Genomic DNA, 27838 nt, shown 5'->3' with positions numbered 1-27838 from the left:
TTGGTGCTGGCTCTGTCTTGTTGGGTTAAAAAACTTAATTTTAGCTGGGTGCAGTGACTCACACCTGTAATCCCAGCACTTTAGGAGGTGGAGGCAAGAGGATTGCCTGAGTCCAGGGGTTCAAGATCAGCCTGGGCCACTTGGTGAGACCTCATCTCTACAATAAAAATTAAAAAATTAACCAGACATGGTGGCACACACCTGTGGTTCCAGCTACTTGGAAGGCTGAGGCAGACGGATCACCAGAGCCCAGCAGGTCGAGGCTGCTGTGAGCATGCCACTGCACTCCAGCCTGGGTGACAAAGTGAGACTCTGACTCAAAACAAACAAACAAACAAACAAACAAACAAAAAATTTAATTTGCATGAGTATCATCTGGAGTAGGAGTTGGCAAACTTTTCTTAAAGGGCCGGATAGCAAATAGTTTAGGCTTTGTGAGTCAATTGAGGATGTTATGAAGGTGTTTATATGGCTATTTAAAATGTAACTGCTTAAAAATGGAAAAAATTGTTTGGCTGTCTGGGTTGGCTCATGGGTTGTGATTTGCTGGGTCCTGATCTAGAGACTCCCAGTTTTCAACTTACTGAAAACATCTAGATTTTAGACCATTCTGACTGGTGCCTGGAACATGACAGTTGAACCAAAAACTTCCCAAGAGACCCTGCTGGTAACTGTCTTTCCTCCATTGTCAATGTCCCCACCCTCCACACCCTGACAGTTCTCTGACACATCTTCTGTGAGTTTGAAGGTAGCCAGGGAAGCTCGCACCACCAGGGAACCACACGTATTGGATATCCAGTTTCTTTTCATGTTAAAGTGACAGCCCCATAGCAGTTGGGAAAGTAACGGATGTTACTCCTGGTTGTTTATCGAAAACCTTTCAATATTGGTGGAAATAACATTTGTATGGGATGTGCCTTATCACTGCATAGTATCACATTAAGATATTACCCGATTCCTCAAAAAAGTTACATATAGATTTACCATATAACCCAGCAATTCCACACCTATGTATATATCCAAAAGAACTGAAAGCGTGTGTTCACACAAAACCGTCTACACAAATGTTCATAGCAACATTATTCATCAGAGCCAAGAGAGTGGGAACAATTCAATGTCCGTCAACTACTGATGGATAAACAAGGTGAGATCTATCCCTTCAATGGAATATTACTCAGCTGTAATTAGAAGTATGGTACTGATCCATGCTGCAATGTGGCTGAACTTGGACAATATCTCGAGTGAAGGAATCCAGGCGCAGAAAAATCCAGACCACATACGATGAGATCCCATTTATAGAAAATGTTCAGAATGGCCAAAGCCATAGGAAAAAAAAAGTAGATTGGTGGTGGCCAGGGACTAGGGAGAAGGGGAGTGGATGTTTATAGGAAAGGGGTTTTTTTTGGGGTGTTGAAAGTGTTCTGGAATTAGCATGATAATATATCACTTGGCTACTATCTCTCAATGCCCATACACTGAGAGGCAGGCGACTGGCAGAAAGAAGTTTATTTCTGAATTTGAATTCTGGGAGGAGAACCCAGCTCCTGGCATTTTCGTAACCCATCTGCTCTCCCCTTTGATTTCACAGTCTGTTTTCATAAGTTTAGGGTTGCTGGTACCTATACATTGACTACATGACTGGCAGAGCATCCTTTAGAACTCAAGTCACAGTTGCATTTTGTTAGCAGTAATATTTATGGTCCACATTTCCTGGCACTGGCTACCGAAAGGTAGCTCACAGTGTTATCTGTGACACCAAACTGAAGAGTGGAATAAACTTGCCATAGAGTAAGGGAGTCAACGGAGCCTGTTACAAAGTAAAACTTTATTCACTACCACATACTGTTGATTCCTAGTTATGACACGCAAAAAGTTATCTAAGTTACAAGGCTTATGGTTACTTGAGGGCTATATTTTCAAATCTGCGACCACTGATAGAAAGGAGTGAATTGGAATTCATTTTTCTCAGTTGAGTGAACGCAGTCTACAGGGAGCTAAGGGTTCTTTGAAGTGACTTAACGGAATGCATAGGAGATAAGGAAATACACTTTCTTTTGCTAATTCTTAGGAATGTAGGTACGGGTAGGCCTGCTGGAACGTTATGTCTTCTCGTAAGGGTTGTGGCATATGGACAGATAATAGTGGGTTTCTGTATCAATAGTTGCACAACTTTGTGACTATGCTAAAAAAAAAAAACAACCCACTGAATTATTCACTTGGGGTGAATTCTGTGATATGTGAATATCTCAATTAAAAATAACAGAAATATTTACAAAAAGTTATTGCCAAGTAGGTAGTTAGGAAAGACTCAGTGGTCAGCTCCAAGCAACGGAGTTCATTCGCTTTCAGAAGTCCTAGGGATGGTGTGTGTAAGGGGAAGAGTCTGCCCTACCCAGCGTTTTCAGGGGTTGACCTGTAGGAAAGAATTCAGTATGTCAGCCAAATTCTGTTGTGTTAACTTTAGATTTTTTTTTTTTTTAACTCAGAGGAAGTAAAATCGAAACGGCACAGCATTTGGAAGATCATCTTATAGAAATGGTCAGTCTAGATTCAAGTAGCCTGTACTCAGAAGCAGACTCACACATAAAGAGATGAGTTTGACGCATCCACTGGAATCCGCTAGAAAAAGACCCTGAGGGTCCTAAGTGTGCACATGATACCACTGTTGTATCTGCTGTCTTAGTACAAACGCTATGGGATGCTTGATGATATGAAACCAGAAAATGATATTTCTACTACAGTCTATGGGAGAAGGGCATTTTTATCACCAGGGTTAGAAGATTCTGGGAAATGTACGAAGGTGGATCGTAGAGTTACTTTAAATCCAACAAAGCGACTGGGTTCAGTGGCCCAGCCTGTAATTCCAGCACTTTGGGAGGCTGAGGCAAGAGCTTTCCAGATGGACCAAGTGGGTCCTTGAAGGGCGAGAAGACTCCCAGAGACACACGTTCTGCAGCACCAAAAGCCTTCCCTGCATGGAGACTACCTTGAACTTGTCATGTGCTAATAGGTAGGTCTTGGAATTGGCCCCGCATGAACCCGTTGGGTACTAAATGGCAGTGGAAGTTGGACCAGCCAGAAGTGACCTTACAAGAGCTGTTGAAAACCAATGGAAAATGTCTGTGTCTTTAAGAGGAATGCTAGGTGTGAAAACACACTGCTTTAAGCAAAGGATGGTGACGAAGCGGGGTGCTTTTCCCCTTGTGAAATCTACAAGTTCCTGTAATTCCTTGTCATCTGTGTGCCATCAGGAACTGTGAGCTGGTTTCCCAGCTGTCTGGATGTGGGGCTGTTAGCCCTAAAGATGCCTGGAAGAAAATCACCCACTCTTCAGAGGCTTCTGGCAGATTCCTTGGTTTGAAAGTCTACGCGGTCAAATGACATTATGCTGTGTGCGGACTGGCACTTGAGAAAGCATTCTGGTGACTGTGAATGAACAGAGTTCTGCTGAGCTGGCGTCCTTGAGAATCCAGATTTTACTGAGGGACAGGGTGTAACCATTGCAGAGAGAGTTGTAGAAGCCATCTTGCCACGTGTGCTATGCCAGGATGTGGGGTCGGGGAGGGTGATATGTTTTATCTGAGAGTTATTTGATAACATCCCAGATCAGGGAAGCTTCGTGGACCTGAATGTTCTCTTTTTCTCCTGATTGGCCACACAGAGTTGAAGATAGCTGGGATATCGTAGATATGGATTGATTGTAAACACTTCCAAGAAGCTTATCCAGCCATATGAAGCCAGTGATGGAGAAATACCATCTAGAGGGAAGGATTAAGTGGTTTAAATTCCTCTATGGGGCAGGCTGCACTGCCAGAGAAAGGTTTTGATTCTAAGGGACCAAGATTTCATAACAAACAAGCAAACTCAAGGACATTTCTGGGGTTGAGGCTTTCTGCATTTAAGATATTGAGAAATCAATACTATGTGGCTCCAGAATATTCTAGAATGAAACTGACTTTCCTATGGAAAATTGACACCTGTGGATTTCCAGTTTGCTTGGGGAGAAAACTACAAGGCAACATTTTGGGAGGAGGAAACCTGTATCTGAAAAAGAGATGATGCCTACCCCAACTTATGATTTCTTTGCCAGACATTGAGGGCTTGGCTTGATATTATTTCTGAATGGAGAAGTAGTCTTGAGGGAATTCATCATTACCGCTGCAAGGAAGCTTCAATCACAGTAAACAAGCCTGTGCAAAATGTTGCACGTGAGACGGTCCCAGGGGAATGACTGTAGTGTGCTTTGTCTTCCCATGAGTTAGACTCCTCATAGGACAGTCCCTGGAACACTGAAAATGCCTGCCTGTGAGTCTGTCCCCATTTTGGGGGTAAGGATCAATTCCTTTCTTACGTTTTTATGTGACGTTTCTTAATGACAAGGCTTTTTGTTGTCATTTTCCATGATTTAAGTTCTGTGTTGTTTATTTTTTTTTAAATTTCTGTTTGATTTGGGGTCTCACTGTGTTGCCCAGGCTGGAGCGCAGTGGTATAATCATGATCACTGCAGCCTCAACCTCCTGGACTCAGGTGATCCTTTGGCCTCCTCCTCCCAAGTAGCTGGGACTACAGGCACGCACCGCCACGCCTGGCTAATTTTTTGATTTTCTGTAGAGATGGGGATCTTGCTATGTTGCCTAGGCTGGTCTCGAACTCCTGTGCTCAAGCAATCCTCCTACCTTGGCCTCCCAAAGTGCTGCAATTATAGGCGTGAGCCACTGCACCTGGACTATTTCTAAATATTTAATGGGTATTAGCTCAATAGGAAGCAAAAACGCACCCAAGCAGAAACCCAGCTGCCCTGGCTCCTTTTTGTTCCCCTTCAAAGGAGATCAAAAGTTTCGATGGGCATGGAGGAGGAGGAGAGAAACTAACGGATAATTGCAATGTGGTTATATTTGAGTAATTCTTTGGACAACAAACTTTCAATCATGAAATATGTGTCTGTATGTGTATGATGGATGTACCTATACACACATATATTTGATCAAGTATATTTGTGTGTGTGTTTTTTAAAGTTTTTTTTTTAGCTTCTTAAGTATCTATAAAGAAAGTATCTGCTAATAAAATTCTTGTAGCCTTAATTGCATTTCACAAGTTTACTTTTTTAAGATTCTAGTTTGTTTTTTTAAAGCTAAATGAAAATATTTTAGATAGGCTGTGAAAAACATCATCATCAAAAGTCCCTGTATCTGCCGGGCGCAGTGGCTCACACCGAAAATCCCAGCACTTTGGGAGGCTGAGGACTGCCTGAGCCCACGGGTTTGCCAACCTGGGCAACTTGGCAAGACCTCATTTCGACAATAAAATAAAAAAAATTAACTGGATGTGGTGGTGTGTGCCTGTAGTTCCAGCTACTTGGAAGGCTGAGGCAAAAGGATCGCCTGAGCCCAGCGGGTTGAGGCTGCAGTGTCTGTGAGTATGCTACTGCATTCCAGCCTGGGCAACAGGGTGAGACTCCGACTCAAAAAACAGAGAAAAGTTAGAAAAGTCCCTGTATCCTAGAAACAGACTTTGAAAGCTTTGGGAAAGAAGGAGAAGCATCGGAGGCCGGTGAGAGGGTGGGGATCGTGGCTGCTCCTGGTGCTGTCAGCTTCTGGGCTTCTTGTGTGGGCTTGAGAGCTCTCCCCAAGGAGGCCTGGGGCGTGCACCCCACAGCTGGGCTCCTCAGTGGACGTGTGCCCCTTCATGGTTACAGGTGCTTCTCATGGGTGCAGGGCCTGACTCAGAAACCAGAGCCCTTCCTCCCACGCCTCCAGCTCACATTCCTGGAGCCGCCACTGCAGCCGGTGTCTGCTTGACTTCAGAATGCCGTGGAAGCATCCTCCCCCAGCTAGAGCTTTTGATTTATGTTTTTTCCCCTTACTCATCAATCAAAAATACTACACCCACCTTTTGTGATTCAGTTAGGTAGAGACAGAGTTTCTAGTCCATTAAAAAAAAAACCCCAAACTAGAAAGTTAACGAAAATAAGAGTCTGAGTAGGCTTTAGCTTGTTTTTATAGGGACAGAAGGTGGTGGATATATTTTGGTTCATGATTCTCTGCCCTGACTTCACCCCTGTGCAATCTAATATATAACCAAATTGCACTTGTATCCCATATATTTATACAAATTTTAAAAAATAACAAAAGAATGAATCTCTGACTTATTTAACTTGTTTCCATAACATTTTATTCATCCCAGACTAAATTATAAAAATGGTAGATTGCATTATTTATGCATAATTCTTTCTTCCCTTCCCCATCTTGCCATGGCTTCCTTGTGGGCATACTGGACTCTCCCACCCGCCCTTGACTCTTGCCCTGGGCACGTGACTTGCTTTGAACAATGGAGTGTGCGTGGGAAGGGTGTGCAGGTTCCTAATGGGGGCTTTAAGAGACGTGGTATGTTTCCTTCTTCCTTCTCCCACCTGGAAAAGGCAGACATCTGATCTGATGACTTGTCGACCGGCTCCCTTGACATCTGTTGTTTTTCTTAGACCTACCATTTCAGCAGGATGGGAGATTTACTGTTTAAGACAATCTGGACAAGTCAATTATTGAACTCAGCAGATCAGATGATACTGTTATAATCAGTCAGGCTCCCTCTAGGTAAAAAGTACTTTTGTAGGCAGCCTCACCTTTGGCCACAGTGGACTGGAAAACAGGCAGGTGCTTGATCTGAGAAAAACCAGTCGAAGGCTGGCCAGCTGCCTGTGGGGTGGCCTGGCAGAGGGACTTTCCCCAGCAGGGCTGGTGTTGAAGGCGTTAGATGAAGCAGAGTCTCTCTTTTTTTTTTTTTTTTCCCTAAAATGAATATTTTCTGTTTATTTTTGTATAGTTTTACACATACATATGTTTACCAAGTTTTGAGTACTTTTGTATCATGAATTTTGCAGCAACCTGGATGGAATTGGAGTTTATAATGCCGAGTGATCTCTCACAGAAACAAAGAAATGAGTATCACGGAGTATCACATATTCTCACTCATAAATGGACCTTGAACAACTACCGTAATACTATAAGAAAAGTATTGACAGTGTGGGAAACTATGAGGGGGGGCAGGGAGAGGAAGGGAGGTGGGATTAATGGTAGTCAATATCTGTCTGGGGACGGGGGTGAGGGCACACCTCATCAACAAGGGTACTTGCACAATGCTTATTTGTATACCTAACCCTTACCTGTACCCCACAATTTTAAAATAAAAAATGTTAAAAAAAAAAAGAAGCAGAGTCTCTTAAGGAATTTGTAAGCTAGAGTTGAACCGTAGGTAACTGGGCCAGATGTGGAGTGCCAACAAGAGGCAGACACAGCTAGAGAGAAGCCTTCTATCACATTCGTGCTGGGTGCAAGAATGAAGTTCAGTGGCATTTCTGTAGAGCTGTGGGGGTGTGGCAGCAGGCAGTGGGTGGTTTACAGTGCTGAGTCTCTGTGAGGTCTGGCCTGTGTAGCCGGCGGGTCCCGTGTTCCCTGGGGACTTCCATCTGCCTTTGCTGCACCCAGCCTTGCTGGATCCTACTGCTTGACATCATGTACACCCCCCCGCTGTCTTGGAGGCAGGAGACCCCAGAGAGCACTTGTTCATTTCTGCCCTATTCTCCAACAAACAGCTGTGAGTCCCGGTTACTCAGAGCACGAAAGCTTGCCTTCTAGAGGGGGAAACCCAGCTGCTTGACTGTTTTTCTTTACCCCCCCCGATAGCTCTTGCTCTTGTCCTCGCCCCCTCACTTCTAAGAACTAGCTTGGCACATGGAGAGAGGCGTGGGTGGGCCGGCTCCATCTGTTCCCTGAGACCCCTGCAACATTTGGAGAGTTGTTCTTCCTTGGTCTGCAGTGGGGGCAGGTCGGTGGGGCCCGATGTGGTTCCATGTCACGTCTGAGTCCCCGTGTGGATTTGTCCAGAAGCGTCTCAGGTCTCAGGGGTTCTTACCCACAGGGGATGGAGGATGTCCGACTTCAGTTTGCTAGTGACTGCGGGTTGGGGAACCCCTTTCAATAAGGCTCCTCAATCCCATCATGCCTGCCGTTCATTCATTTTTCTTGGTGTGGGTTCTCTGGTGACCACAACGCGTATGTGTGGCAATACGTAGCAGTTGTGCTCTACATGTCTGGAATACAGAAATAGAGCAAAATTAGATGCTTAAAGGCTCTTAGTGGAGAAAGTGATTCATAATGGTTCTTGTCAGAGAGCCCAGTTTCCAAACCATGCCTTAATATACCTCGAGAACTTATACGCTGTGTAAAAAAAAAACAAAAAACCCAAACTTGATGATGGTATTGAAAGTTGTATTCTTGTCATTGGGTAGTTAGGAAATTTGGACATAGGCTCGTTTGTTTGACTGCTTAAAATGTACTTACTCATATATCTAGGTTAGGAATCAAAACTTAGTTAAACATTGCAAAAACAAATCTTATTTATTGAAAAAAGTACCACTGTAGCTCTTTGTGTAAGTTATATTTAGGTGAGTACAGAGTCAAAATTTGACTGCATTTTAAATATTTGTAAGTTTTATTACTCGTAGGACTTTAAACACAATAACATGTTAAAACAGTTATTTGTTATCTATTCGTTATCTATTCGTTACTGGCAAGAATTGTTTAGTTTAACAAAAATTATTCAGGTGTCAAATAAATCATTCTAGCCAGTGGATTCCTACAGCTGGTTGAATCCATTTGATTCCTTTCAGAGTCAAGCAATCAAGCTGTATCTGGAAATTATGCAGGATCCAAAGTCCACAGTAGGATCTTGCTTAATTCTGGAATCTTTAATATACTTACGGTCATGAAAGCAAACACCTTGAGTTGAGAATTTTCCTCTATTTAGAAGCACTTGCAGATTTTGCTCAGTAGAATCTCCTGGTCTAAGTGGTTTGAGCTTTTCTCGCTGTTGTTTCACTTAGAACTGACCACATGGAACGATGTCCTCTTTCATTGCATAGCTTTTTTTTAACATCTTATAAATTATATCTATGCAAATTATTTCACATGGCTCCTGCCGTGATTTTGTGAGGTAGGTGGGTTGGATGACATTAGTCTGTGTCTTCTTTTTCCACTCCATACTCCCAGATCCTGGAGAGCAGGGCCTGTGAGTGGTGATACTGTGCCATAAGTCCCCTACATATGAACCTTCAAGTTGTGAACTCTCAAAGATGCAAACGTCTGTTTGCATGTCCAGTCTCATAAGTTAACTCATGTGTCTGGCATACGTTGTCATGTGCTGTACTGTGAGTTTAAAAATGTTTTCTTTATTTTTGGAGTTTGTGTATTATTGTGTGAAAAGCATTATAAGTCAATTGTAGCACAGTACTATATAGCTGATTGTGTTCATTGGGTACCTAGGCTAGCTTCGTTGGACTTATGAACAAATTGGACTTACAGATAGGCTCTCAGAATGAAACTCATTCATATGTAGGGGACTTAGTGTATCATACCCCTTTGAGCCTCTTAACTATCAGTTTCCTTGTCTGGCAGACACAATTCTTCATACTTGTTCCATAGGACTGTTGAGAGAATGGAGTGAGATGACAGATACCTCAGATATCTGGCATTGTACCAGTCTTGTCACATCACAGGTGCTCAATCTGTATTTGTTCCTCTCCCTCCTCCCAACCTTCCCATGCACTTAGTGTCATGTAATTTTTATAGTAATGTTCATTACAAATGTAGGAGAGTCATTGGTGTCTTGAGAAAAGAATAAGGGCTGACATTAAAATCCCACCTCCACCATTCCCTAACACAATGACCTTGGCCAAGCTTCTGATGCACATCTCTGTGGTTTCCTTGTCTGCAAGACAGGTATAATTGTAGCTGACATGATTGCAATGTGTGTTTGAGCTGTGGAGCTTACTAAGTTCTGAATGTGTGTTTCTGGAGTTTGTCAATCTTGTAGACAGTGTCTGTACTTTAGAAAAAGTCCGTAATTCCTGCTGTTCTCAGAATCTAGGCAAAAAGAAAAGCAGAAGAGTATCGTGTTGTGTGTATCCATTGTTGCATAATAAGTCATTTTAGACTTGAATAGTTTAAAGCAGCAAACATTATGTCATAGTTTCTGTGACTCAGAAATTTAGAGGGACCTTAGCTGGTTGGCTTTGGCTTAGGTTCTTTTGTGACATTGTATGCAGAATATCAATTTGGGCTGCAGTTATCTAAAGGCTTGACTGGGACTAGAAGATCTGCTTTCAATATGGTTCCTTCACATGGCTGTTGGTGGGAGGCTTCAGTTCTTTGCCCCGGGCGCATCTCCTTAGGCTTCTTGAATGTCCTCATAACAGGGGAGCTGGTATCTCCCAGCGTGAGGGACCCAGCGGAGAGAGACCGAGACAGAAGCCACAGTGCCTTTTATGATTTAAGCTCTAACTTTGAAACCATCACTTCCGTTTTATTCTGTTCATTAGACAAGGCTCACAAAAATGAGTCCATGCTGAACGGGAGATTAGACTTTCAGACTTTGAGGAAAAAAGTATCAAGGAATTTATGTACATATTTTAAAAGCATCTTCAGCAGAAGAGGTACCCTTCTGATGGCAGTCAAAGGAAAAGAGGAAGTTGAAAATGGTAACCTAATAAGAACTGACTGATAGCTAGAAAATTTACATTAGTAATTTTGCATTGGCAACTGATCACTTTTCAATTTTATTTATCAAGTGATACTGGAACTGGAACATAGCTAGATATCATATGATGACTCTGAGAAGAGAGAAAGACTGAAATCTTTCCTAATGATGAGATCTATTGAATTTGGCAGTAGTCTCTTGGGGGATGTAGTTGGGGCCATTTGATGGAGTCATTTAAAAACTGAGCCAGAGAGAAGTTTGTACTGGAAAAAAAAAATGAAGTAAATGACAGAATCAGTTTTCTGCAAGCTTGAATTCCCTGGTGCTATGGTTCTTATGCTTATAAATTAATTCAGAGATTTAAAAATGCCAATTTTCTATAGAACTAATTGCTTCCCCAGATTTTTTCTTTCCATGGAGTCCGTCCAACTTGAGGGTTGTTTTGGCTGTTGTGAAAACATCCAAATCTTAAACTTCCTTGGTGCTTTCTAAAATAGAATGTATTCAGATTATGGCTTAATTTTTGTTTGCTCTGGGTTTTTTATTTCTTCATGAAAGAATTGGAGCCTCTCAGAAGCTCATCAAGACATCTGCATCTTGCCTGGTTGCTCCAGTGACTCAGAATGCCTACTTAGGGCCTAGGCGGGTTTCCTTCTCTGCCCTGTCTTTTGACTTTTTTTTGCTTTAAATTTTATTTTATTTTATTTTAAAGATGTAGGGTACAATTCAGGATTAGGTGTACAAGTGGGCATCGTACGGGTAAAATTTGGACCTCTCTTTGGTCCCCACTTTGCCTGGCTTGAGATCAGGTCCCCTTACTGATTTTGTGTCCCCCCCCCCACCCCCAACAGTATCCAGTTACTGCCAATTCCTTTCTTATAGTATTATGGTAAATGTTCAGGTTCCACTTATGAGTGAGAACATGCGGAACTCTGTTCTTTGTTTCTGTGATAGATCACTAAGCATTGTTGTCTCTAAATCTATCCAAGTTGCTGCGAAGTCCACGTTTGTCCTTCTTTATGACTGTGTAATATTCCATCATGTATATGTAGCACATTTTTAAAATCTAGCCTAGTTTCGATGGGCAACACAGTTGGTTCCATGTTTTTGCTATTGTGAACTTTTTTCCTTTTAAGCAGAATTTAAATTTTGTAAAGTATAATTATTCTTTTCCTTCATTGTATCGTCCTTTGGTATCAAGGGTAAATTTCCAAGCCTCCCTTAGAAAAGTAACAGAAACCTGAGTGTATTCAACTCCTTTAAACTTCTGTGACTTTGAGTTATTTGCTGTTTGAGTAACAGTCACATCTCTGCCTGCCGCGAAGTCTGGTTTCCAGTGTATTACCAGCCACCGTTCATATCACCTTTGATCACATTTCTTCATTTACAGCCCCTGTAATCTACTCCTTGATGCACCCCCCACCACCACATTCTCTTCTGTATTCTCAAAAAAAGACTTGGTAGGACATTAGTTACGAACAGTATGGATTCCTACCCTCCTTTTCTATCCTCTTTGACTTGACTGAGGCCACAGGAAGATGGGAAGAGTAGAGGAACATACTAGCAGGGAACCCCTACTTTTTGGAGGGAGGACCCCTTGTAGTCTAGGCTTCCCTACTGGGTACAGTGTTCGAGGAACCCATCGGCATCAGTGTGCCAGTGTTACTGTGAGAGGCTGCATTCAGCTTCAGTGAATTTTTTTGAGATTCTTGCAACTTGTTTGCCCGTTTAATGATGGGTGATTTCCAAGTGCACTTGCCCATACTGCATTGAGTGTTCAGCAGTTTTTGACCAAAAAATGGCATGGCCCCCATACCCTGCCCTTCCTATTCACCCAATCTTTCCCGAGCGACTTTCTTTTGTATCCCCGATGGAAAAAGTGCTCAAAGGAAAAGTTTTGCTGACGTGGAAGAGGTGAAACAAAAAATGACAGCAGCACTGTAAAGCATCAAAATTGACAAGTTCACAAACTGTTTTGCATAGTGGAAAAAGTGTCTCCATCAGCATCTTGCATCCAACACAGAGTCCTTGAAGGTGACTGAAGTTTAAACATGCAAGAATAAATACACTTTTTTTTTGCTACAAAAAGCTTTATTTTCATTTGGTCCAGGGCTTGGGAGAAGGCTCCAGGGTGGTTAAAAAACTGCCTCGTGGCTGGCTGGAGGGGGAGGCTCAGGCAGAAGAAGCCCTGTTGCTTTGAGAGCCCCCCCCCACCCCCAGAGGCCGCTGGGCTCCTAGTGGTGCTTAAGAGTGAATCTTTCCAAGAGATAATTGCCCAGCCCAGGCTTAGCCCCACCAGCCTGCGAAAGTTGGTCAGGTGGTCGCCCATTTTTTTGATGAGTTTCACTTCCTCATCTAGGAAGTGGTTCTCCAGGAAGTCAGAGATGGGGCTCCCAGGGCATGAAGGTCCAAAAGGGCTTGGTTCAGGCTCTTCTCCAAAGTCATGGCAGCTTCCATGGCATCCTGGGTTTTACCCCACTCATCTTCAGAGAGTTTCTGGATATCTTGGAAGAGGGCGCAGCCTCCATGCTGATTTTGCATCGTCAAGAGATGCTTGGTGGCCTCATACTTCTGCTCCTCCAATTTATGGAAGAAGTGGCCCACGCCTTCCAGAGCCACATCGTCGTGGTCGAAATAGAAGCCCAGAGAGAGGTCGGTGTAGGAGGCCCACAGATGCAAATTGACCATGCACCTCCACCTTGGTGGAATAACTCTGGTGAACCTGGGAGCTCATGGCTGGTCAGCAAGAAGGAGCTAACTGCAAAAGCGGTGGTCGCTGGTCCCAGAAACAGGAAGTGGCCGAGAAGGTGGTGCTAGAGGTTGCAAGTGAAGAGGAGATCGGAGGGCAGTGGGAGGCTGGAAGAGAGGGAGTCCCCAGGTCTGTTCTGTCCTAACACTGTTGAAGCAAGAGACACATCTGTGGGGCTGCCGAACACTCTGCTTTTTTTTTTTTTTTTTTGCGTTGGAGTCTCGCTCTGCCACCCAGGCTGGACTGTAGTGGCATGCTCACGGTCATACCAGCATCGACCTGCTGAGCTCTGGCGATCCTTCCGCCTCAGCCTTCCAAATAGTCGAAACTCTAGGTGCATGCTACCACGCCCCACTAATTTTTGATTTATGGTAGAGATGAGGTCTCGCCAAGTTGCCCAGGCTGGTCTTGAACCCGCAGACTCAGGCAATCCACTTGCCTCGGCCTTCCAAAGTGCTGGGATGACAGGCTGAGCCACTGAGCCTGGCCCACAATTTTTTATAAATAAATTCTGTTTTGGGGGGACCTCCCACCTGTACCTGAACAGAGGTATCTGTAGAGAGTCAAGAAAGTGTGGAAGGTTGTAGCACTTGGTGGTGCTTAAGTCAGAACATGGAGGAAGGGGTATTTCAGTTGTGTCGAAAGGATAGAAGGTGGTGAAGCAGGGAGGAGCCTTTTAGGGAAAGGCAGCTACATGTGAAGGAAGTAGATGCATGAGGGAGGCTCTTGGGGCAGCTTGGCCTGCCTCTTATGGAGACATGGTGGAAATGAGGTGAGGCTGGGTCTAGATAGGGAAGGGTGTTCACTTCCTTTCCGGGAGTTTGACTTTGTCAGGGATATTTGCCACAATGATTATATAGGATCCTAATTTTCAAAGTATACAGTAGTTGTTTGTATGGGATCCTTGAGAGGAGTGGCCCCCCCAGTGAAGACTGAATCAGCCCTGAGATTTGCTTCTTTGCGAATAAGTTGCCCAGTAGATCTCTATTGTTGGGCCAGCCTTGCTCTCTTCATACAAACAGGCGTTATTTATGGAAATGCTGAGTGATACACCAATAACAAATGCTTCCGTTGCCTTGCTCTTTGAAAAACAACAAATGTGGGGATAAATAAAACCTAATTCTGTTCCAAAATTAAAGGACAGAAAATTTGAGTCATGTGAAGCATATCTAACCCACTATTTTTGTAAGGAGTCCTTGCCAACGAGCTGCATTGCATGCACATTAGAGAGGGAAGACAGGTGAGTGTTGACCGCCCTGCTCTCTGTTCTGTTTCATGGACAGGTCAAATCTGTCTTCTTGTCAATTGCACATCTGCCTCCTCCCCCCGCCCCCCCCCCCGTGGGGCTGTAGTATAGAATCGAAAACTGTGCTGCTGTGAACACTGACATGGCGTCCTAGAGAGATGTAGAGGTCTTTCCCTTTTGAAGAAAGTGTATCCTCCAAATGGCTTCCCCCTTGGGAGACAGACTCTTAGAGTAACATCTTGAACCATGATGCTCCCGCTCCTCCCCCCAAAAAAACCCAGGGCAGACTCACTTAACCCTCCCCAAGTATGGGGCCCATGATTGTCAGGATTCTGGATCACCACTGTGAGTCACATTCTTGATTCAGAATTGGGAGATTGGGTCCATTGAGCTCCCTCTCTCCCCTCTTTCTTCCTTTTTATGAAGCGGTTCAAGACCTTTCTTCCTTCTTCAAGGATGTGTTTCTTCAACTCTTCAGTTTGGCCATTTCAAACACCACTGCCCCTTCTGGATGAGACAGCGCTAAGTAAATCCTCTAGGGTACCAGAGCACGGCCTGTTAGGAAATGGGCCACATGGCAGGAGGTGAGTGGTGGGCCCGCAGAGCTCCGTCTTCTGCTAGATCAGTGGCGGCATTAGATTCTCATAGGAATGTGAACTTGATTGTCATCTGCACATGCGAGGGATTTAGGTTGTATGGTTCCCCCCCACCCCTGCCTCTGTCTGTGGAAAAACGGTCTTCCATGAAACCAGTCCCTGATACCAAAAAGGTTGGGGACCGCTGCTCTAGTGTTAAGCGTTAGGAGCAGAGCCCGGAGTTCCAGATACGTGAGTTTAAAAGTCATTTTGAAAGAAACACCACGGACCTGCCTGTTGTGGTTTTGGGGACACCAGAACTGAGGTGTTAATTCTCTGACTCTAGGGACAGGGTGCCTTTGGCAGTGCAGTCGCCTCTGTCCCCAGAGCCTGTCCTGAACTTTTGTGGGTGTTCCTATTCCCCAATCTGAAGAAGTATGCCCAATTGGGTCCCTTCAGAGTTTATGATGTTAAAGAAAACTATTTTACACAAAGAGGTCAGAAAATGAAAGTGTCAAAAAGCCATTGATTGGTTTTGCTAGTTCTCCACTTTTATTACCAACTGTATTTTCTTTTTCCAATCACTGGGTCAGATCCTGCTGGAAGAGTTAACTACTTGTTGAGCAGAGTTAGTCTTTTAGCTGTAAGACATATTATACTTTTTTTTTGAGTTGGAGTCTCACTCTGTCGCCCAGGCTGGAGTGTAGTGGCACACTCACGGCCACCTGAACTTCAACCTGCTGGACTCTGGCGATCCTTCCACCTCAGCCTTCCAAGTAGCCAGAACTATAGGCATGTACTACCATACCTGGCTAATTTTTTTTTTTTTAACTTATTGCAGCGATGAGGTCTTGCCAAGTTTCCCCGGCTGGTCTCGAACCTGCAGGCTCAGGCAGTCTGCTTGCCTCGGCCTCCCAAAGTGCTGAATGACAGGCTGAGCCACCGAGCCTGGCCTCATGTTATGCTTTCAAAAATATTTGATTGAGGGTTAGGGATAAAAATAGGACCTTTTATTATATTTATAGAAAAGAGATTGGTATTTAAAGAAGGGAAACTCCAAGGAGAAAAAAGAAAGATTAAAACAATGCCAAAGTCTCAAGGTGTGCTTGTCACAGGGCTGTGGAGCCTGGATGGCACGGCTGGATGGATGTGAGAAGATGCATGATTCCAGGTGGAAATCATAGTCCTTCCCTCTCGAGTCGAGGGTGAAACAGGAAATGAGACCGGACTCCTGAAATCAGTGGAAATTTGGGACGAAATCTACCATCTCTATTGCTGGACCTCTGACCAGCCTCCCTGGGCAGGGAACCAAAATGTATTTCTCTTTTTGGGTGAATTTTTTTTAGCTTAATGGCAGTTCCCATAAAAGTTATAGCATCTGCCATCCATGTAGCCAAAACCCACTTGTACCCCTAAAACTTTTGGGGGTGTGTTGGGGGGAAAGAACAACAGCAGAAACAGCAAAGAATTTACAATAAAAAGCAAAAGAGTTGGAGTGTCTGGATGGTGGTGTGTTATGTTTTCTTGTTCATTACCTAACAAAGGAATGGATACTTAGTACGTCAAGAATAAGTTAAAAATTAAACAGCGTACACAGATTTTATCTATAAAGTTAGAAGTTTCGTCATGAGCCTATGTGGTTCTTGCATAATATGTTGTGAAATTTTGGTAGCAAATAAATATTTGAGAAATTGACATTTCCTATTGCTTATTTAGTTCTTCTCTTTTGTATATTTAATTAAAAGTTGTTTTACTTTTAAAAGATGTCACCGGCCATTTTGGGATAATGCTTTAGGGGGGAAAATGTGTTTTGAAATGATTGCAAGGTTTCCAAGCCATAAGGACTCATGCTTTCCCTTGATCTGAGACTTTTATAATTAAAATATTTTTCTCTGACAAATATAACATATATCATTTGAAGCTAAGTGGGTCCTTTTTTTTTTTTTGAGACCACTGACAATTACTCCATAGACAAATGTTAATATTTGTTGAGAGCCCCATCGTGAGGTTTATTCATATATTTGTCCCTTATTATTTTTTGAGCACTTGCTGTGAGATGCAGGTTGGGTATAGCATTGAACAGATATGTGCATTCCTGTTCTCATGAAATTTACCCTCTCAGAAAAATAATCAAACGATAAGCATAGGAAACGTCTTTATAATAAACAGGAAATTCACGCAGCGGACTGGGGAGCAAGTAATGTCAAGGGGATGTTGCGATTTTATCAGTTAGTCAGGAAAGGCCTCCTTGATAATGGAACATTCAGAAGTCTTGAAAGAGGTGAGGAGGGGCCGGGCATGGTGGCTCACCTGTAATCCAAGCACTTTGGGAGACCGAGGCAGGAGGACTGCTTGAGCCCAGGAATTTGATACCAGCCTGGGCAACATAGTTAGATCTTGTCTGTACCAAAACAAAAAAAAAAACCCCCAAAATCAGCCAGGCATGGTGGCACACACCTGTAGTCCTAGCTACTTGGGAGGCTGAGGTGGAAGAATCTCCTGAGCCCAGGAGGTTGAGGCTGCAGTGAGCCATGATCGTGTCACTGCCCTCCTGCCTGGTCAAGAGTGAGACTCTGACTCTCAAAGAAAGAAACAAAGAGGTGAGGGAGGGAGCTGTGCATCTCTTTGGAAGAGCATTCCAGCCGAAAGAATAGCAGTTGCAAAGGCCCGAGACAGGAGTGTGCTGATAATTAGGTAATAGCAAAGTAGCCAGAGTGGAGCAGGCTGGGGAGATTAGGTCCTGGGGTCCCAGGAGCTGGTGTGTGGGAGCTCCACAGGTCATGGGGAGGCTTGCCTTCTGGTTGAGATGAGAAGCTGTGGAAGGAAGAAGGTCAGGGTCTGACATATACATTGGCAAGGATCTGCTGAGTGCTATGTGGTGTGTCAGCCGGAGGAGGGTGCGGTGGGTGCCAGAGGCCAGCTGGGGGAGGCTGTTGGAACAGTGCAGAGCAGGGCCGACAGTGCACTGCCCCAGGGTGGGTGCCGGGGAGGTGGTGAGAGGTTCACCTTCTGGAGATGGAGCTCGCAGGGTCTGCTGCCAAGTTCCCAGCATGCGAATGAGTTCCTTTCCGAGAGTGCATTTGTAAGTCTAATCTGTTTTAAGTCCAACAAGGGTAGCCTAGGCACCCAGTGAACACAATCGGCTCTATAGTACTGCATGTATTTAATTGGCTCTATACTGACACCTGGCGGAGAGAAATAGTTATTAAAAAAGCATGTGTGCATCGTTAAAGTTTGTAACTTGAAGGTTTGTATGTAGGGGAACTACTGTACTGAGTATTAGGGGAGGAAAACAAAGTCAGAAATAGACTTGCCGTTTTCTGAGGTGCAGAAAGACTTGGAGAGGAGCAAATTGGGACGTGGGGGCAGGAGGAAACAAAGTTTAGTTTGGAAGACGCTGTGTAGGAGATGTCCATTAGGCGCCAGATATCTGCCTAGCAAAGTTCCGTGAGTGCTGGATAATCGCAGATGTATGTGTGTGTGGAAGTGTGTGTATACATACACACCCACATGTGTGTATCTCCAACCCATATGTGCACACACGTATACAAGGCAGAGGCAGTCCAGCCTGGGATTATCCATTTATTCGACAGAAGCCTGTAGATGGTGTTTACACCATCTGTGCTGGGTCTGGGCGGTTCTCTCAGGAAGTCAGTGCGCAAAAGAGAAGGCGGCATGGTCAGAGCTCAGGGACCCTCTCCAGGGTGGTGTCCCGAGGAGGAGAGGCCTGCAAGGCAGAAGAGAGCTCCAGGACGTGGATGTAGGGGTGAGGCTGAGGGAAGGAAGTGTGCCTTGAAGCGGGATACTCTGTCGCGTCACATGTGCTGGACTGTGAGCAGAAAAGAGCTGGAGTTCGCTTTGGGTTTGGCAGCATGGAGGTTGTTGGTGACCTCCCTCAGGGCGGCATTCGGGCCATGGTGGCAGTGGAAGTCTGATAGTAGCAGGTGCGAGAGAGAATGGGGAGGGAGTGGAGACAGCCGGTGTAGACAGCTCTTGGGAGGAATTTTGCTCTAAGGAGAGCAGAGAAAGCAGGGTGGACTGCAGGTGAGTGGGATGGGGAGAGTGGGCTGTGGGTGTTGTTTCTTTTCTTCTTTAAATTGGAGTCTCACTTTGTCACCTAGGCTGGAGTGCAGTGGCTCGTTCATGGCTCACCACAGCCTCGAACTCTTGGGCTCAAATAATCCTCCTGACTCAGTCTCCTGAGTGGCTACAGGTATGTGCCACAATGCCCAGCTAATTTTTTACTTTTACTTTTGTAGAGACAAGGTCTCACTGTATTGCCCAAGCGATCTCAAACTCCTGGGCTTAAGCGGTCCTATTGCCATGGCCTCCCAAAATGTTAGGATTACAGGTGTGAGCCACCTCACCCAGCCATGGGGCAGGTGTTCTTTCAAGATGAGCAGGAGTCTAGGTATCTGTGTGTTGTCAGGAACAAACAGAGAGGGTGTAGGTAAGGCCCGGTAAGGGCTTGGTGGCCTTGGGTAGGACTATGACCTCCCTCCTGGAAGGTGAGACAGCCACAGAGAGATACAGGTTAAGTTGATGGTAGACATTTAAAATTTTTTTATTTATTGTATCTGTTTTTAGGAATAAAGTCTTGCTGTGTTGTCCAGGCTAGTCTTGAATTCCTGACCTCAAGTACCCTCTGCCTTGGCTTCCTGAGTAACTGGGATTACAAGCATGAGCCACCATGCTAGGCTAACTTTTTTCCATTTTTTTGGTAGCGACAAGAGCTTGTTATATTGCCTAGGCTGGTCTTGAACTCTTGGCCCTAAGCAATCCTCTCACTTTGACCTCCTGAGTAGCCGGGATTACAGGTGTGAGCCACCAGACCCAGCCACATGCCTTTTACCTTCTGTTTTTCAGTGAAACGTGTGTGAGGTCATCCCTAAGAGTATGTGGTCAGGCAGCTGCTGTACATTGCTCAAATGGATATTTTGGGGGCTTTACTTTTGTTTTCAAACACGGTGCTCATTTGATAACCTGCTTTTTGATGAGTGACATGCAGTTGCTTAAGAAACCCAGAGTCTAAAAGATCTAAAAATCCACCTCCCATAGGACCCAGCAATTCCACTTCTGGGAATATACCCGGAGGAACTCAAATCATTCTTCAGAAAAAATACCTGCACACACATATTTATTGCAGCACCATTAAAAATAGCAAAAACATTGAACCAACCGTGCTGCCCATCGAAAGTAGACTGAATAAAAAAAAAAATTGTGGTACATGTCCATGATGGAATATTAGGCAGCCATAAAGGACAGACTTTTGAACTTCGCAGCAACTGGGAGGGATTAGCGTCTATAACACTCAGTAATGTGTCACAGAAACAAAGAACTGAGAACCACATGTTCTCACTCATATGCGGATCCTGAATAGTTATCACAAGGCTACAAGAACGGGATTGGCAGTTGAGGGAAACTACTGGGGGTAGGAGGGCACACTTCATTAATAAGGGTACCTGATCTCAAACCGGGTGATATGGAGACCAAAGGGAGGCCCAAACTTTACCGGTACAATGACCATTTGTATACCTAACCCTGAATTATAGCCCACATCATTAAAATAAAATAAAACGAAACAAAATAAAAAAGGAACCCAGAGTATGTCCAGAAATGTGTTTCTGTATCAAATGGTTCAGTCTATTCTTCCTCTTCGCCTCTCTCTAAGGCTGTCTCCTTCAATGTGTGTGACTGGAAGGAGGTCATGTGTACACGTGAGAGGCTGGGGAACTGACACACAGGGAGAGACAGCTCAGAGGTGCTTTTACCTGGACTCCTGCCACCTGGGTCGAAACTGGTTTTCTCTCTGCCTCTTTATTTAATTACTCCCACCTGGAAAACTCAAGCGGCAGCCCCGGAACTTGACAAGGGGGACCCCCCACAACACTGGAACTATCTTTTGGAGAGTGGACCCCTTCTAGTAAAGCCTTCCCCCACTGGGAGAGTGTTCCAGGAACCCACTGGCATCAGTGTACCAGCAAGTGTTGTTGGGAAAGGCTGTTTTCACCTTCAGTGAATTTTTTTTTTTGTTGGAGATTCTTTCAGCGTGTTTGCCCATTCTGTGGTGGATGATTTACGAGCGCACCTGCCCACTCCACGCTGCATGTTCAGCAGTTTTGACCAAAAGTGGCGTGACCCCTGTGTCCCACCCTCCCCATTCACCTGATCTCACCCCGAGTGACTTTTTGTTGTTGTTTCTTCAATATAAAAAATCCTCAAAGGGAAAAGTTTTGCTGTTGTGGGCAAGGCAAAACAAAACACAGCAGAAGCACTAAAAGGCTTCAAAGTCGATGAGTTCAAAAACTGTTTTGAGCGGTAGAAAAAGCATCTTGATAGGTGTGTTGCATCACACGGAGAGTCCTTCTGAAGATGACTAAAGTTTAAATATGTAAGAATGCACGATTTTTTATAAATAAATTCCAGGGTTTTGGGTTCCCCCCCTTGTATTCTAGTTTCTTATCTGAGGCACCGCCCACATTGGCACAGGTGACCTCATCAAACTTTTCCAGGGCTGGTGCAACCTGGTGAAGTCATCGATTTGATATTAATTTTCATTTACATAGCACCTTTCTTGAGGAACACGGAGCGCTCTGTGGACATTCTTTTAAGAGTCCAGGAGGACTTATGCAGGCCTGGAGGGCTGAACAATGAAGTCCTGTTATTCCAAGCATTATTGAATACTTTTGCGATTTGTCCTTCAAAGAATTCTTGGCCTTCGAGGGAGCGATGGCCGGCAAGGGGGAGGGTAGTGAGCTGTTAACTGAGTTCCTCTCTGCGTGTGGAAGGTCTCTCTAGATGGGGTGGCCTGGAGCTACAGAGAGGCCGCTTCTTCCCCGAGGATATTGCCTGTGCTAGTTGGCCCCTGCTGTTTACATTGGATACATGTGCCTGTATTGCAGCATTCTGGGTGAGTGCAAGGGAGTTTGTTCATGACATCTGATGTGAGCTTTGAACTCATTACATTTATTTCTTCAGCTGCATGTGTTGTTGGGCCCATCCTAGTCTGAAGACTGAGGGATGGCCTGAAGTCCATTTGTCGAGAACAGTTTTCACATGTTTGTGTTTTCCTCTGGTCTTGCGGGGAGGGTACAGGCTTCCCCTCTGTCCCATTCGCCATTGGCTCTGAATATCTGTGGTTTGTTTTAAACCGCGTGCCAGGGCCTCGTCTTGGAGGTATAAATTTGTGCAGGGCCTGGCAGACGCCGCAGACAGGATGTTGACTCTTATTGCCTTGACGGCCTGGCTGGGAGGCCCTTGGAGGTGCCGCCCAGCTCCAGGCGGTCCAGCCTGCAGCCAAGGCCTCTAAAACCCAAGGTTCTAAAGGACTTGCTTAAGATTTCCGGGGCCAATATAACCTACAGAGGTCTACAAATTGCATTTTTTTCCCTCAGAGGGACCAAGCAAAAGGTCCCCCAGTCCTCCCCTGATTAGCCTCCCTTTTGTGCCTCAGATTTGCAAGTCCCCGTCGGCTGGTAGGTGACAGTTGGGGTGGCCTTCCACCGCTTACTGGTCTTGGGCTGTTTCCTCAATGGTGAAGTGGATCTTAGACCAGAAAGACCTCAGGTGTCCTGGGTCCTGGGTCTCTGTGTGGTTTGACAGTCACCCTTGCCCCGTGGACACCTTTGGGTCACTTTGCTTAGTCCATGTTTTGGGGTACTTACTCTATGCAAGGCACCATGGGGTCTTGGGCATCAGCTCATTCAAGGCATTCAAGGATGATGCCTCTGATGGCCCCAGCAGCCTCTGGTGGAGGAAATTTGCATCCGCTTAGTGAGAATTCCTGCCAGACTCCTGAAAGGTGCATGGTGTAGTCTTCAGCTTGTCACGTGTGAGGGTTTGAAGCTCAGAGCAGTGACCCTTGTTTTAAGCACTTTACACCATAAACTCTTTACACTATACCCTAGACATGTGGGAATTATTTTAAAGGCACATGGACAATGCATTTTGGAGTTCACCCATTTATGGTGATCCTTCAGAGCCCTGGATGACATTCCGGTGTCAAAAGCAGATTTGCATTTTCACTACCAATTTTGAGAAGATTGACGTGGAAACCCAAAGCTGTAACAGTTACAAGGAAGAAATGAATTTTTTTTGGACAAAGAAATAGAAGACTTTTAAAAAAACAACAACAATAGACCCCAGGAGTCTCCATCGCCTGTCAAGTGACGGCTGTGGCTAGGAGGGAATGGGCGGAGTGATTAAGCACTTGCTTTCCTCGGATGTCCCCTGTCTGCCGGAGCGAGCATGATTTAGGTGACTGAGCATCTGTGTGGCAGCTGCCGGCACTGTGAATCGATGCCAGAGAAGACAGAATAGGTGGCACACTGTTTCTGATTTCATGATTGTACCTGGAGCCAGAAAAAATAGAGGTCTGTCTTCTTCTGAAGTGGGAAGATGTTATCTCTTTTTTTCCTTGGGCTTCACAAATGTGTGCACACCAAGTGTCCTCGAGATATTTGTAAGCATGGCTGGCAGCTTAGTGCATAAACTGATTTGTTTGCGCTCCTGTAAAAAAACAAATCAAACTAGGTGAACCTTGTCTGAATGGGAGATCAGCATTTCATTGTATTTTCTGAATTTCTAAGGTAGGTTCCCGATAATTTTGAACTGTCAAATAAGCATTTAAAGCGGGAGTCAGCAAACCGTGGTTTCTTTAAGTAAAGTTGTATTGGAACACAGCCACACCCATTCATTTACATATATACATATGCGTTTTAAAGAGACAGAATCTTACTCTGTCCCTCAGACTGGAGTGCAGTGGTACAATTTTGACTCACTGCAGCTTCGAACACCTGGACTCAAGCAATCCCCGGTCTCATCCTCCCAAGAAGTGAGAACCATAGGTGTGCACCACCATGTCCATCTAATTATTGCTCATATTTTTTTTTGTGTGGCGACAAAGTCTCACTGTGTTTCCCAGGCTGATCTTGAACTTCTGACCTTAAGCAATCCTCCTGCCTTGGCCTCCCAAATTGCTGGGGTTACAGGAGTGAGCCATATCACCCAAACACATATTATTATCTCTGACAGGCCGCTTTCCAGCTACCATAGCAGAGTTGAAGAGTTGCCATAGAGTCCTTTGGCCTGCAATCCTAATATATTTACTATTTGGCCCTTTATGGACAAAACTTGCCAGCCCCTGATTTAAAACGTTGATGGTAGCTTCCTGTTGGATACCATTTTGCAAGGTGCCGGAAGGGCTGGTCGGGCACTAGGGTCTCTCCTCACCTCAGACAGCATGTCTTGGTCCTCCAGTGTCAAAGCCACTGGGAGAGGTGAAACTGTCTTTGAAAAACATCCGAAGCCGGGCTTGGTGGCTCAGCCTGTAATCCCGCACCTTTGGGAGGCTGAAGTGAGTGGATTGCCTGAGCCCGCGGGTTCGAGACCCGCCTGGGCAGCAAGACCTCATGTCTACAATAAATCAAAAAATCAGCTGGGTGTGGTAGCGCATGCCTGTAATTCCGGCTACACGGAAGGCTGAGGCGGAAGGATCGCCGAATCCCAGCAGGCGAGGCTGCGGTGGCCGGGAGCGGCCACTGCACTCCAGTCTGGGCGACAGAGTGAGACTCCAACTCAAGAAAAGAAAAACATCTGAAAAGAATGGAGAGTTTTCTCCTCTGGAGGAGTCCTTTTACTTCTTTTGTTAAGACAGAGGCCAGCTCCACTGATGGCTTCAAGTCCTTCTAACTTTAGCTTTCTTTGATTATGTGGCAGTGATCTTTGAGTGTCTGAAGGGCTGTCATGTGGATTAGGCACTAGATTGTATGATTGTGGGGATCTGAATTAGGGTTCGAGTTACCGCGAGACCGTATTTCAGCTCAGGAAAGAAGAGCACTTGCCAGGAACTGACCATAGCTAGAATATGCTGTGTGGGTAATGAGCTGCCTGTCATTAGAGATGTTCAAATAGAGGCTGGACGTTAAAGAGATGATTGTGGCAGACAACCTCTGGGGCCCCATTCCAACCTTGAGCTTCCAATGGCTTCTCTGGTGAGAGTTCTTTGTTTGCAAGCTCAGATTTTGACCACAGTTTGATTTGTTGAGGGTCTGTAGAGGCCGCTCGGACGATTTTCTGAAAATAAAATGCTGGCCAAGCCAAAGCAGTGTAACGTGGGCGAGGCTTTTCTGGTGGGTAAAGACGATAAGCGGCAATGTTGGCCCAGAGCTCGTCCCCTTGGCGCTGCAGGGATGCAGTGGCCGTGGAAGGGTCCTGCTTCTGGCCAGCCTTGCAGCCTCGGGGTGACTGTCTCTCTTAAGTCCCCACTGCCATCTCTGCTTTCTGTCTAGTATCTTGGGAAGGGCAAGGACCCGGGTGGGGGCATATCATGGATGCAGCAGTCAAAACAGGGTTTCTGTATTGCAGTTTGCTGGAGAGTTTAGGTCAGGATCAGGCAGTGACAGGCAGGTCTGAGGAGGACATACCATCTCTGGACAACTCTGCTGTCCTAGTATAAGTAGCCAGAGACAGTGCAGAAACAGGCAAGGTGGCTTTGTTCCAGTGAAAATTTATTTTTTAATTTTTTTTAATTTTCTGAGCCGGGGGTCTCACTGTGTTGCCCATGTTGAAGCGCAGTGGCACCATCATGGTTCACCACAGTCTTGTCCTCCTGGACTCAGGTGATCCTTCCGCCTCAGCCTCCTGAGTAGCTGAATTACAGGCATGTACCACCCCGCCCAGCTCATTTTTTGATTATTATTATTTTTTTGTTGTCGTTGTGGAAACGAGGTCTTGCTATGTTGCCTAGGCTGGTCTTGAACTCCTGGGCTCAAGCAATCCTCTCACCCAAGCCTCTAAAAGTGCTGGGATTATAGGCGTGAGCCACCGTGCCCAACCCAGTGAAACTTTATTCACAAAAAAAAGTAGTGGTTCTGTTTGGCCCCTGGGCTGTAGCTCACTGGTCCCTGATGGAGTTCCTGAAAGTTAGAACTGGCTGGAAAATGCCAACTCCAGTTCTCTCCGTTTTTGGGTGAAAGGTAAAATGACATGCGCAAAGTCACACAGTGAGCCAGGATTGTAAGCCAAAATCTACTTTTAACTGAGTGCCTGTTTTGTGACACTGTGCTGTCTCAGCTGTGTAGTCACGTTGTAGCATTTTTTAAAAAATGTATTTATTACTTATTTTTTAAAATATAGGTTCTTATTCTGTTGTCCAGGATAGTATAATCATGGCTCACTGCGGTCTCCAACTCCTGGGCTCAAGGGATCCTCCCACTTCAACCTCCCAAGTAGCTGGCACCGTAGGTTTGCAACATCACAACCAGCTAATTTTCACAATTTTTTTTTAATAGCTATAGGATCTCACTATGTTACCCAGGCTGGTCCTGAACTCCCGGCCTCAGGTGATCCTCCTGCCTTGGCCTCCCGAAATTCTGGAATTCCAGACTTGAGCCACTGTGCCTGGCCTGGCATTTGGTTTCTAAGAGCGGACCACCAGGGGGTGAAAAATACCTGCTCCAGGTGGTCTCTGACCTGCAACAGTGGCATTTTAAGGGAGGCGGCCCTTTAACCCTGCGACCCAGCCTGCCTTTTTCCCAGGTGGGCTGCGTTCACAGTGCGCGGAATGCACGTCGTGCAAATTCCTAGGGAGAGACCATGGCCCGGCCCAGGGGAAGAGCCACGGGCTCCTGTAGCTGCGTCACAGGATTTGATCACTTCGGCCGAGAGTGCCAGGAGATTTGAGACAGATGTTTTCAGACATGCCGCATGCCTCAGACATTTCCAGGGGTCGGGCTGCAGAGGGTGACTTCATCCGCGGAGAAACGGGGCGAGTCAGCGGCGGAGGACACACGCGTGAACTCCCCGCGACGTGCAGGGCCAGCCCCCGTGCATGACATCTGCCCGTCGGGGCTGGCCCTTTCGTCCGCCGTGCCCCCGGCCCTGCTCTTTGTCTGCCCGGGAATAAAGTGCAGCATTGTGGTTAGTAATCCCACTGCAGTGACTCGACTTCAAATGTGGTTTTGGAGCGCATCCCAGAGTTCTGTTTGCTAAGCTTCCAACTCCTGTTTCAGAGACACCAGGGATTGCAGAGCAGCGAGCACTCAAGGCTTCCCTCTCGCCCGAACCTGTCGGGCTGTGGGCTCTCTCCTTCCCCGGCTCCTCTCTCTTCTGTTTTCTGTGTTTTTCTTTTTCTTTTTTTTTTAAAGCCTCCCCAGGCAAGTTCATGGATACTAAGCTGATGTGTTTGTTGTTCTTTCTCTCTCTGCCTCCGTTCCTAGTGAGTAACCACACTGGCCGCATCAAGGTGGTCTTTACGCCGAGCATCTGTAAAGTGACCTGCACCAAGGGTAACTGTCAGAACAGCTGTGAGAAGGGGAACACCACCACTCTCATTAGTGAGAATGGCCATGCTGCCGACACCCTGACCGCCACGAACTTCCGAGTGGGTGAGTTCCTCCACGGTCCCTGCCTGTCCCTGCTGAATGTTTTTATGAGCCCAGAGCCTCAAGACGCCCCTCCATCCGCGACGGCTCTCCGCTTCCGGGGTGTCTGTCTAGGAGCACAGATATGCCTCTTCTGTGAGGGCTTTGAAATGGCTTTTGGAATAATTTTGAACCTGACCTTGGGTCTCTCTGAGAAGTGGCAGCGAGAACATTTCCCCTCCCTGCCCAGCATTCACGCAGCCATGTGGGGTGGGAGCGCCAAAGGGAATGGGTTTTAGATCGAGACCCCCAAGACTTGGCTGGCACTGATCAGTCTTACATCTGATCGGCCGGTGATGAGTAGACGTTACATTCG

The 27838-nt window shown here is 45.6% G+C and overlaps 1 protein-coding gene across 1 annotated transcript in view; it reads left to right on the top strand.

The window, feature by feature from the left end:
* Positions 1-27838, top strand: part of LTBP1 (latent transforming growth factor beta binding protein 1) — a gene marked incomplete at its 3' end in the record, with an annotated part of 310157 nt that overhangs the window by 102632 nt on the left and 179687 nt on the right. The window contains exon 4 of the mRNA XM_008051691.2: positions 27319-27486. Coding sequence (XP_008049882.2) covers positions 27319-27486 — 168 coding nt within the window. The remainder of the gene's footprint in view (positions 1-27318; positions 27487-27838) is intronic.

This window comes from Carlito syrichta, unplaced genomic scaffold, assembly GCF_000164805.1.
Source record: "Carlito syrichta isolate Samal-C Ts95f unplaced genomic scaffold, Tarsius_syrichta-2.0.1 Scaffold222157, whole genome shotgun sequence".
Lineage (NCBI taxonomy): Eukaryota > Metazoa > Chordata > Mammalia > Primates > Tarsiidae > Carlito > Carlito syrichta.
This window is presented reverse-complemented; position numbering and strand designations above follow the sequence as displayed.